Source organism: Cryptosporidium parvum, chromosome 3, assembly GCF_000165345.1.
Source record: "Cryptosporidium parvum Iowa II chromosome 3, whole genome shotgun sequence".
NCBI lineage: Eukaryota > Apicomplexa > Conoidasida > Eucoccidiorida > Cryptosporidiidae > Cryptosporidium > Cryptosporidium parvum.
Genome location: NC_006982.1, coordinates 71,298 through 84,326, shown reverse-complemented (window position 1 = coordinate 84,326; position 13,029 = coordinate 71,298). Strand labels below are relative to the sequence as shown.

The 13,029-nt window shown below is 26.7% G+C and overlaps 3 protein-coding genes across 3 annotated transcripts; 1 reads left to right on the top strand and 2 right to left on the bottom strand.

Annotated features, from left to right (window-relative positions):
* Position 1: 1 nt before the first annotated feature.
* cgd3_290 (hypothetical protein) lies at positions 2-1,876 on the top strand (the record flags this gene model as incomplete). Its single annotated transcript, XM_625340.1, has 1 exon — positions 2-1,876. The coding sequence occupies one exon, from the start codon at positions 2-4 to the stop codon at positions 1,874-1,876; it is 1,875 nt and encodes a 624-aa protein (XP_625340.1).
* Positions 1,877-3,113: 1,237 nt separating this feature from the next.
* cgd3_280 (mRNA translation inhibitor SKI2 SFII helicase, DEXDc+HELICc) lies at positions 3,114-7,433 on the bottom strand (the record flags this gene model as incomplete). The annotated part of the gene is made up of 1 exon (XM_625339.1): positions 3,114-7,433. One exon carries the CDS (start codon positions 7,431-7,433, stop codon positions 3,114-3,116), a length of 4,320 nt encoding a protein of 1,439 aa, XP_625339.1.
* A 1,090-nt stretch (positions 7,434-8,523) lies between these two features.
* On the bottom strand, positions 8,524-11,916 carry cgd3_270 (hypothetical protein; the record flags this gene model as incomplete). Its single annotated transcript, XM_625338.1, has 1 exon — positions 8,524-11,916. The coding sequence occupies one exon, from the start codon at positions 11,914-11,916 to the stop codon at positions 8,524-8,526; it is 3,393 nt and encodes a 1,130-aa protein (XP_625338.1).
* Between the last annotated feature and the right edge of the window lie 1,113 nt (positions 11,917-13,029).

Here is a 13,029-nt window from a genome sequence, read left to right as displayed (position 1 = left end):
CATGAATAAAGAAAAGAGTATTATTGATTTAATTATTATGTCAATCAATGATACGATATTAATAAAAGAATTAAAAGATAAGGAAGAAATAAGAAAAATAAGTATAAGAAAAAGAAAAGATAAAGAAAAAATAGATTTTGTGGAATGGTTTATAAATGATCATAAAGAAATAATGTTTGAATGGAATGATACAATAAAAAAACAAATTTATATTAAAATTATTAATATAAAAAAGAGAATTAATAAATATTTTGAAATTTATAATAATCAATTAGGAATAATTAAAAGTGATGAATATAAATTTAATTATGATTTAATCAAAAGAATTATTAAATATGAAAATTATATTAATATGATGAAAGAATATAAACAAGAATGTATTGATATTAATTTAGATAATATAATTAATAATAACAATAATAATAATAATAATAATAATAATAATGACAAGAAGGAATTTAATAGAAAGATTTATTCAAATCTATTAAATAATGAGATTGAAAAGAATTATAAAGATTATATTTTAAAATTGATAATAATTAGAGAAATTAATAATTTAACAATGTTATTATTAAAAAATCAAGATAATAATAATCTTAAAAAGAAGATGATTGAATTAATATTAATCAAAAAATTTAAAGATTTTTATATATTAATAATGAAGAATTATGGAATTAAAATGAATCATATTAATAATAATATGATTGAATATTATTATGAAAATTTAAATGATAGATTTCAATATTATAATAATAATAATAATAATAATAATAATATAATTGATGAAAATTGTTCAATATTAAATGAAGAAAAAAATGAAAAAATGATAATAAATAATAATATAATATTAAAGAAAAATAAACAAAATGAGAGAATTTATAGAATTGGAAATATACATCCTAATTTAAGAGGATTATCATCAATAATAATAAATAATATTAATGATAATAATATAAATAAAAATTTGATATTATTAAAAAAAAATTCAGATAATAATTATAATATTAATGATGAAAATAATAATAACAATTATTATTATAATTATAATAAAATACAAGTATTAATGATAATAAATGATATGATACAAATTTTATTATTGAATATAAATCATTTTAATAATAATAACAATAATAATAATAATAATAATAATAATAATAATAATAATAACATGTTATTATTATTAAAACTAGTGGATAATATACTAATAAGAATAATATTATTAACAATAGAAAATATTGTTGATATTAATAATGAAGATGATGATTATATTGAAGATTATGATGATAATAATAATAATATGAATAATAGCAATAATAATAATAATAATAATTATTATTATTATTATTATAAAAATAAAATTAAAATTGGAGGAAATAATTATAATGAATATAATGGAATTAATTTAAATATAGAATTAATTGGAGAAGTAATAATTGAAATAATGTTATATTTTGGAAAATATTATCAAAATGATGAAGAAATAAAAGAAGAAATTGATTTAATGATTAATAGAATAAAAGAAATGGATGAAATTGAATTAATAAATTCTGATTTATTATCATTATTAATTTTAAAAATGAGTCAAAAATATAAGATATTTAATAATGAACAATTAGATAATAATAATAATAATAATAATAATAATAAAATTATTAAATATAATAAAATTGAATTAATTATGTTTAAAAATGAAATAAAACAATTATTAAATGATAGAATGAGAGATAATAAAGAAATTATAAATAATGAAAAGAATAATAATAAAAATAAAGAGGAATATGAAGAAATTCAAATTGAAGAAATTCAAGTTGAAGAAGAGAAAGTTAATGATGATTATGATCCAATTAGTAATGCAATGATGATTTGGGAATATTAATAGTTGGTCAATTTTTTTATTATAAATTTCTTGATATTATTGGTGATCATATTAAAACCATATATATATATATATATATATATATATATATAAAGTCTTATTATTTTGTTAAAATTAGTAATAAAATTGGTTATATTAATTATGATTGAAAGGCTATTAGGTTATTATAATTAAGTATTTATTTAACTTTAAATTTCAAAAAAAAAAAAAAAAAACCTTAAAGGGTTGAGGCTCGAGGTGAAACCCGAAGCTTAAATCCCTAAGACGTTTGGAGGTCAAAACCTTACCTTAATTCTTTATTTTAAGCTAGAAAGCCAGAAAGCCTGAAATCCCAAGCCAACTCTTAAAGGCCAGAAAGCCTGAAAGCCAGAAAGCCTGAAACCCTAAGCCAACTCTTAAAGGTCAGAAAGCCTGAAACTCTAAGTCAACTTTTAAAGGTCAGAAAGCCTGAAACCCCAAGTCAACTCTTAAAGGCCAAAAAGCCTGAAAGCCAGAAAGCCAGAAAGCCTGAAACCCTGAGCCAACTCTTAAAGGCCAAAAACCTGAAACCCCAATTCAACTCTTAAAGGCAAAAAAGCCTGAAACCCTAAGCCAACCCTTAAAGGCCAAAAATTCTGAAACCTCAAGCCAACCACCCTTGGAGGCTAGAAAGCCTGAAACCCTAAGCCAACTCTTAAAGGTCAGAAAGCCTGAAACCCTAAGTCAACTCTTAAAGGTCAGAAAGCCTGAAATCCCAAGCCAACTCTTAAAGGCCAGAAAGCCTGAAAGCCTGAAACCCTAAGCCAACTCTTAAAGGCCAAAAAGCCTGAAAGCCTGAAACCCTAAGCCAACTCTTAAAGGTCAGAAAGCCTGAAACCCCAAGTCAACTCTTAAAGGCCAAAAATTCTGAAACCTCAAGCCAACCACCCTTGGAGGCTAGAAAGCCTGAAACCCTAAGCCAACTCTTAAAGGTCAGAAAGCCTGAAACCCTAAGTCAACTCTTAAAGGCCAGAAAGCCTCAAGCCTCAAGCCAACTCTTAAAGGCAAAACCTTAATTCTTTATTTTAAACCAAAAAACCCAAAATCCCAAGACAAATTTAACCCCAAAACCCAAAACTAAAAACTATCAAACATAAAACCTTACAAAAACTTAACTTAACTTAAACCTTTTCTAACTAAAATAAATTTTTTTTCCTATATCAAATCGTGATTTTGTATTGTTTTTTTCATGAATTTTTTTATTTTTCTTATTTACTTTCTAGTTGGAATTAAAGTAAAGAGAAGTCATAAAAATGATATCTCTGGCAATATTTTCATGTATTAAACATAATTTTTCTTCAAGTATTTTATCTCCCATCATTTTTGCTGCTATTATAAGTTTTCTAACAAGTTCATCAAGTCTTAAAATTGTTCTAACAATTGTACCTTCATGTAAATTCATTTCAGAATTATGTACAAATTCCATAATCTCTTTAAGTGATTCTTTATTTGACCATTTATAAGCAATTAACATAAATTTATCATTACATAAAGACCAAAAATGTTCAGTATCTAAATTTATTTGATGTTTATAATGAGTTTTTTCATAATCTGTATGAATATTAATAAGCTCATCATGAGCATTCAAAAGTTCAACAGAAGGTAATGAAGGTCTATCTATACCAAGAATATTATTATTATTATTATTATTATTTGTACTAGTATTTGAATTTGATAATGATTCCATTTTTTCAGGAAATACAAAGCAAGATAATATAGCCGTAATTTCATGAATATTATTTAATTTATGTAACATACCATTCAGTAATATTTCTATTAAAGTAAGTTCATCACTTGTAAGTAATTCTGATGCTATTCTACCTTTAGTTGTAATAGTAAGATTTTCATTAAGGAATCCTTTTTCAATTAATAATTGTATTTTAAGTTTCATTTCTGGATAATCATCCAAACTTTCATCATTTATGAAATGTTTATAAATTGATATTTCATGATCCAATTTATTAAGTTCAACAATAAGTTGAATCATAGTATTATTACCATTATTATCATTATGATTATTATTTTCTTCAATAATAAATGAATAACAATTTTTGAATATATGATTATTAACAAATTCTGGGAAAAGATCATTATATCTTTGTAAAAGTTCATAATATTCAATTTCTATTGATTTTAGTGTTTTGGAAATGGGTAATAATTTTGGCCAGTTTTCTGGTATGTTTGAAGATGAAGATGAAGAATATTCAGTAATATTTCCACGATTAGTATTTAATTGTTGGTTTTGTTGTTCTTGATGACTAATGAATTCAAAAAGATTTACCTTCATACCTTTTTTATTGTTCTTATTCTTTGGTTTTGGACCAATATTAGGATTTATACCAGAATTTCCTAAATTATTATTTTTTAAAGAATTATTACAATTACCATTCATATTATTTATACTATTCTGATTTGATAAAAAGTCTTGAACAGAGTTTTTAAGTAAAATTGCAATGTTATGTAATATGGAAATATCTTTAAAATTAATACTTTTAAGAAGATTTGTTTGATTATTTGTAGCTGAAGCATTAAAATCAAAAATGAACATAAAAAGTTCTAATGGAACATTTTGAAAAATATAATAATTATTAATGTTTTTAAATAATGGATTGATTTCATTAATATTTGTATTATTATATAAAGATGTTGAAATTAATAATTTCTGAGAATTAAATGTTGAATGATGAATCAAATTGATTGTTGTAGAGTTTTTTGAAGAATACGATGAAGAAGAATTTCTTTGATTATTATTCTTTTTAGATCTATCAAGATCTATCAAGTTTTGTACTACACTGATTTGTCGATTCTTATTAGAATTTTGATAATTTTGAATACTTTCTTCAACAACATCATAAAATTGAATATCATTATTAGAATCACCAATTCCTTTATTATTATTATTATTATTATTATTATCATTACCATCCATAATATTTTTTGAAAGATAATTATTTGATGAAAATTGAAAATCAATAAATTCTTGTGAATAAACAATAATAGAAGAAAGTGTTGATGTTGGATTATATTCCAAAATATTTGCAAACATTGGTAAAGATTTACCAGTCAATGAAAAAGAATTGAATAGTATTAATCTTCCAGGATTAAGAATCTTCTGAGAAATTATATTCTTATTAATTGATGAATTACATAGTTTTTGAAATAATTGACCAGAAATTAAATTTGAAGTTTCAATAGTTGAAATTAAACCATTAATAATATTTAATAAAGATTCAGAATCAGATTCAAATTGAAATTCATCTTTTTGATTTGTATTTCTTTGATTATAATTAGAAATAACCAAATTACTATTATATGATTCTAATATAGAATGTAATTTTGAAAGTATGATTTGATGTCTTTTAAGCTTTCTATTCAAATTTCGATGAAATATTGGAAGATTAATTGATCTGAACATTTCTTTAAATGATTTAGTCATCATATCTTCAATTTTAAGTGAATGTCTACAAGAAAGTTGAAGTATCATCTGATATGTTAATCTGAATTTACTTTGTACTGGTAAATAAGTATTAAGCATCATCTTTACAATATCAATACATTCTGGTATTGTTTCATGTGATGAATTAAATATAAATACATTACCAAAAGTATCAATACCTCTTCTTCCAGCTCTTCCTGACATTTGTGTATATTCAGAAGAAAGAAGTATTCTATTTTTTCGTCCATCATATTTTTTAATACTAGTAAATACAATAGATCTAGCTGGACAATTAATTCCCATAGATATTGTCTCAGTTGCAAATAATACTTTGATTAATCCTCTAGTAAATAAGATCTCAGTCATTTCTTTGATAATTGGAAGCATTCCACTATGATGAATTCCTATTCCTCTTAAAGCTAATTCTTTACATTGTAATAATTGAGGAATTTTTTGATCCAATTCATTTAATTTACTTGTGGATTCTTTAATAAATGTAATAATATTACTTTTTTCATTATGATTGTATAAAAAGTTGAGATTTGGTAAATTGGTTGCTAATTGTTCCACTTTTCTCCTAGAAAATCCAAATAGTATGACAGGTAATTGATCATTTTTCTCCAAGAGCTTTAAGAACACTTGTAATCTATAAACTTCAGTCTTGAATTTGGTTTCTGCACTAGAAAGAATTCCCCCAGATCCTCCTTTTGCTCCAGCAGAAGATGAGATTTGCTTGTTAATTGCTGAGATCCTAAGCATTGCAATATTGTTGTCTTCAACTTTCGCTTCTTGGGATTGGATTTCTTGGGATTGAGTTTCTTGGGATTGAGTTTCTTGGGATTGGTCTTCTTGGATTGGTTCTTCTTGGGACTGAACTTCCTGGGTTGGATCTTCTTGACTGGGATCCTCTTGATTTGGGTCTTCTTGACTGGGATCCTCTTGATTTGGGTCTTCCTGAGACTGAATTTCTTGAGATGAGTTCGCCTTAGATATTGACGAACTGAGCTTACTGACCTTGCTTTTTAAGCTACTAATACTCTTCTTAGATTTTGAAGTTTTAATAAAATCCAGCATTTCCTTGTATCCATTTATATTGAACTTATTATTCTCATCCATTATTTGGAAACATTTCTCGTAAATGTAAAGATAATGCTTCAAAGGAACAGGCCTATGTAAAGTTCGAATGCAATAAACAGTATTTTGTTTAATCCTTCCAATCCAATTAGCAAACTCTATATAATTTGGAATTGTTGCCGATAACAAAACCAGTTGAACTTTTGGATCCAATAATATCAATACCTCTTCCCAAACAACGCCTCTCTCCAAATCATTAATATAATGAACCTCATCAAATATTACCGTCTGAATTTGTTCAATACAAGGATCATTTCTATATAGCATTGTCCTCAAAATCTCAGTTGTCATTATTACACATTGTGCATCAGGATTAATACTCACATCTCCTGTAATTATTCCAATCCTGTTTCTTTGAGTAAATGATGAATGTGCAGGATATTCTCTAAATCTATTCAAAAATTCTCGATATTTTTGACTACTTAAAGCTTTAATAGGAGATGTATATATTGCTTTCCTTCCATTCTTATTAGCTAACTCTATTGCATATTCTGCTACTGCTGTTTTTCCTGCTGAAGTGTGAGCTGCAACTAAAACATGGTCTCCATTATGTATATTAATTACTGCTCTTTTCTGAAAATCATCCAATTCATAGGGATATTTTAATACCACATTCTCCAAATCTTCTGAATCATCCAAATCTTCTTTCTTACAAGGCTCATAGCCTATAATTTCCCTGAAATCAGAAACATCTCGCTCATCTTCTATACTCCATTTCTTCCTGATAAATCCCTTCTTTTTCTTTCTTTCCTCTTCCTCACCATTCTCCTCTCCTTCCTTACCCTCTTTTAGACTGATTCTGGAAACTTTTTCTTCAACCATATCCAAATCATTTTTTTGATCATTCTTTTCTTCATCCTTATCTTCTTCTCCTTCTACCTCCTCCTCTTCTACCCCCTCCTCTTCTACCCCCTCCTCTTCTTCCTCCTCCTCATCTGAAGTCCAAAAATCATCCTGATTAGCAAACATTTTTCCTTGTCTAGATCGAAATCTAAATCTTGTTTAAATTTAATTGAATCTTAAAGAAAAAAAAAATTGACAAATTAAAATTTAAGAGCTATAACTTTTTGTTACTGTCTTAAACCAATTTTCTTTATATTTCTTATAAATAATTTAAAATATTATTTTATTCTTGTTTTTTAAATGGAATTAATTTATTTTATTTTTATTTTATTTTTATTCCTTTTTTTATTATTATTATGGAGCCAATTTATTTTCCCTTTAATGTCCTTTTCTTTTTCAAATAATTTTCAAAAAATATTTCCAACATTTATTCAAATAATAAGCACAACAACTCTTTCATTCATATCATCCATCCAGTAATATTATACTCTCATCTGCACTTTCTACATTCAAATAACCAACCCACCCAGCTATATCTATCTACATCCTTTTTGTTTTTTCATTAAAAATAAAAAAATGACACCCCACTTTCCCGCCAAAACTTCTGACATTTGACCCTGAAATTACCGCCACAATAAACAACATTGCATGCATGTCATGCAAAAAATGTAATTAAATTCAAAATTGATAACATAGAAATATAAATCTAAAATTATTCAAAGATATTCTTAAAGAATATTTGTATAACCTATATCTACTCAATATTAATATTATTTAAGTTCAATACAAAAAAAAAACAATATTTCACTTGATTATTTTCTCTTTAATTTTCATTCAATTTATTCAGACTATTCTCAAAATAAATACTTAATAAATAAATGACACGTCATCACTTATCTTTTAATACCGGTAATGCAAAAACTCTTATATCAAATCTCCCCACCAAATATTCTTTCATATTTACTTTTTTTCCAGTCGGACTCGAAATAAATATATAAAAACATTTTAAACAATTATTCTTAAATTTTCCATTTTGTATATGTCTTTGCATACTTTTATATATTCATATATTGTATATAATTAAATTGTAAGAGAAATATTAAATTGTCTATATATCAATATTTTTATTAATATTAATAATAAATCAACAAATTATTAAAAAAATTAATCAAATGGTTAAACTAAAATACATTAAAGTTGAGTCAAATCTCTTTTATTAATATATCTGTGCCACTTCAGCAAAACATACTCTTTTCATTGAAGATAAAGCTTTTGGAGGGGAAGAATTATGCTTTGTCCATAATGATGATATACTTCCTATCTTTGAGAATGTTCCTTTACTTATACTTACATCTGATGAAACAGTCCTACGAAGTATTCCAGCGGTTGGAGGCTGAGCATTTATTATTGAACTGGTTGGACGAAGTCTTATCAATTCTAGTAACTTCTGATCTGCTTCCCAGTAATCATCATCACCATCCTCACCGCCACTATTCTCGCTATCATCATCTTCTTCTTCTCTTCTCCTATCTTCTTCTGCATATCCTCCACCAAACTTATACCTTCCACCTCCTCTTCTTCTTTCACTACCTTTAAAATTTACTATACTTTTATCTTCATCACTACTAGTGTCTATATCATCAAAATCATAATCTTCATTCTCCTCATCTTCACTACTGTAATCATAACAATAATTTGATGAAGGAAGAACTACTGCTTTTGGTGATGAAATACTTCCATAATTAGATGAACCTGATGATGATATATTCCCTGCACCTATTGTTATTGCTGAAGGTGAAGAAGTTGTTGTAGAAGATGTGACAACAGTAGCAGCATTAGTAGCAGAAGTAGTAGTAGTAGTAGCATTGGTCGTAGCAGTAATAATATTAGTGTTAGTGGAAGGAATAGATTTTGTTGATCCTCCTATTACATCAGTTCTCAATGCACCTCCTAATCCAGAATTCCCACTATTATTGCTTCCCATATTTTCGCTTCTGTTGAAAATTACCTGAGTAGTTTTTGACGATACTATTATATCACTAGATAATCCAGAAGATATTCCACTACTTATTGACATATTATTGCTATTATTTCCATTTAAACCATTAATCATTCCACCTCCACCAGCCCCTCCACCAGTGAAATTCATACTTATATAATTGTTACCTGAATTACCAATTTGGCCTGTTATCCATTTTCTATTTATACCTGCAATCTCCAATATTTTTGATGCACTCCAAAACGATGGGTTCACTATTTCCAAATCAAACTCTCTTAATCCTCCTATATTAAGATAAGAAGATAAATCAATTCCTGAATTATATGATGCAACACTACCACTAATTCCTCCAACCAAGCTTGAATTCTGTACTAGCTTTGAACCTTCTGAAGTATTATTAATATTACCTAATTCACTAATCTTTTTATTTGAAGTTTGTAATAATCCTGTTGCACCAACCCTTGTCCTTAAATCCAACTTATCATACTTTTGATTTACTGCTGTTGTCAAGCCATTTACTCCACCAACATTATTGCTCTTTAATTGGCTATTATAGGTACTTAAACTTCTTTTATTTAAATTCCCCATCTCACTACTTTGTGATGCAAGTCTTTGGCACCTTCTTATTAAATCTAATAAGCATGATCCACACCAATCTCGAACTTTAACTAGTACTCTAATAACATAGAATACTTGAGATGTATCACTTAATATACACATTATATCAAACACTACCTGAAATGCCACATTTCTCATTAATAATGCACATTTGCCTATATCACCTCCTGCCATACCTCCCCTATTATTCCCTATATTACTTATCTGGCCATCAAAATTCTTTGATCTTGAACATAATGTACCATTTAAGTCATAAAGTGGTAATATTACATCAATCAAATTAATCAAAGTTGAAACTAATCTTGAAATACCAACAATTCTTGGGCAACAACATAATACCCTATGTAAACAACGTAACAAACTATAACAATATTGTGGTGTTTCGTAATACAATATTGATCTTGGAATCTCATCATTACCTCCTGAAATTGAAACCATTAACTCATCTATTATAAATAATGGATCAGTATTCTGAAATAATCTTTGAAAATCTTCTGAATAACCTGTATTTATTGTATGATATCTTAAAGCGCAAGTTAATAATGTTATTAGTTCCACTGTATAATCAGAATTTCCTCTACATATACTTAAGCAAATATCAGATGTTAATATGTATGGATAATAACATAATGAATATAACTTATCATTTAGGCTCTTGAATTTTAATGGCAATATATTAATTCTATCCTGTACTTTAAATCTTTGAATTAAACCCAACTCATTATTGCTAATATTATTATTAAAATTATTTAATGAAGTGCTCTGAGATACTGAATCATCCTCAATTTCTGATGTTACTTTTCCAGATATTGTTTCAGAACATCTTTGTTGCATTGCTTTTTCTTCTTGAAATTCTTTTAAAAAAATTATACTCAAAGTTTCAATTAAATATAAAAATCTCATATATAAACTCTCAATCAATTCATTTATAGTTGCTTTATCTCCTTGAAAGAATAAATTACTATCTTCTCTGAATATTTCCATCGTATTATATAATGACCTTCCTGGACCATTTTCATTCAAATAATATTTTACATTGTGAAAGGATAGACAATAACTTAATATAAGCTTTGAATCTATTATAGATGCTAAAGATGGTATTACAAATTCAGAAATTAAAGCATCAGATTTCTCCCCAAATATTTCACCTTCCATTAAGAATCCAAGCAATATAATCTCGAGTATTAATGTAACTTCTATCAAATCCTTATTACTGACTTCATTTGCTTTTAAACTTTGTTCTTCAGTAATTATACTATTTTTGCATCCTTTTAATTTTTCTTTTCCATTCTTACTTTCCAGTCTGTTATTTATATTGATAACGCATTTACATAACATTTCAACCAACTTATTGCTTAATGTACACATTTTAATAGGTAAAGAATTGGCAGATAATCCTGGATACTTTTGTCCAATATTAGGATTTGTAGAAACTATATGGGCACCATCATTACTCAAACCTTCGAACTCTTTATAATACAAATGACTATTCTTTTCCAAACTTCTCTTCATATTTCCTAATATTATCCACTTTCCGTAATACTGTAATGCGCCGCTGTCCTTTGATAGCCACGCCTCTGACTGATTCCTAATAAACGCTGTAAGCCTTATAGAATCAACCCAATGATCTTTGTAGCCTTCCAATAATTTCAAAAATAAAAACATACCATACTTTGCGTAATTCTCTCTTTCCTTTTTAATATCCCATTGTATAAATTCCACCAGACATTTCAATACTGAAAGGTAATAATTATCCTTTCCTCCTCCACTTGTACTACAACCCCCAATACTATTTATTTCTTCATTAATACTATCCACTAATTTACTCTCGTCTACATATTTCTTGTTTAGTGGTAGCATCATCCTGTCTAGATCTGGACCAAAATTCCTATATCCATTAGGATAAGAACCTTTAACCAACCCTTTAATACCATTCTGATTTCTTCCAGATATAATGAAATTCTTAATATTACTCACTAATTTTGTTCCCATATTTCTTCTATTAACTTATTTATCGTTTTTAACTTGTTATTTAGTAGTTTATTTCAGGATTATAAATCTTCATATACGGCTTGTTTTTGAATCTTTGATATTTACTAAATATTGGTATATTTGTAGTATTTATGGTTTTGTAAATCAATACTACAAATCAAATTCTCTTTTTTCTACTAATAATATCCTATTTCTTGTTGATTTGTCTGATCCTCACTTTTTGGAAGTCTTATTCAACCACTCCAAAATTAACGTAAGCATGCTATTGTTAAAATTGCTTTGTTTTAGAGGAGGAAGGAGAACTCCTCATTAAGATTTAATACCCACTGGCAAATTTTAGTTTCTTCCACTTTAATATCAAATCATTAGATATTTCTTTCTACCAAATATATATTAAATGAGCAATTCCCTGGCTTCCTCGAACCTTTTTCCAATTATTTTAATTATTTCTTGCTTAACAAAAAAATCCAATTTCCCTGACCTCTACAAAACTCCGCTGGTTTTTTTTTCCTCTTGTCTTCTTGACATTTACATTTATATTAATTATCTAAACACACAATTACACACATTATTACGTGTCTTGGCGCGCCTAATTTATTTTCTTTTTTTTTGCATGGCTTTAAAAGGGGGGGGAAAGGATGTATATTATATTAAAACCTTTGTGAATATTAGCACCAAATTAGCCTAGATAGTATCCAAACAATGAATTGTTTGACTACTTTTATCTGTTTTTATTGAAAATGAGTCTACCGCAAATATTCAGTTAGAAAATCTAACCCCTATCTAGAACTGTTCATGAAAATAAACATATTTCCATATTGCATGCAATAATTAAAATTCGCAAAAATATTACTTCCCAATAAAAATATATTCGCGCATGCAATAGCCACTATTGATAATTTACTTTAATTTTATTGGGCCTCCCCTTTTATCTCTCTATCATTGGCGCCTAGGCGGTACCGATTGAAAATGAATTCAAAGAAAATATACAACTAGAAATATAGATATCGTAAACAAAGTTTTTTGCCAAATTAAGCTATCTAAAGTATGCTTATGGGGAATAACTCAGTGTGTTAAGCATTTTTTTTGAGAAATAACATGTATTTAAGTAGA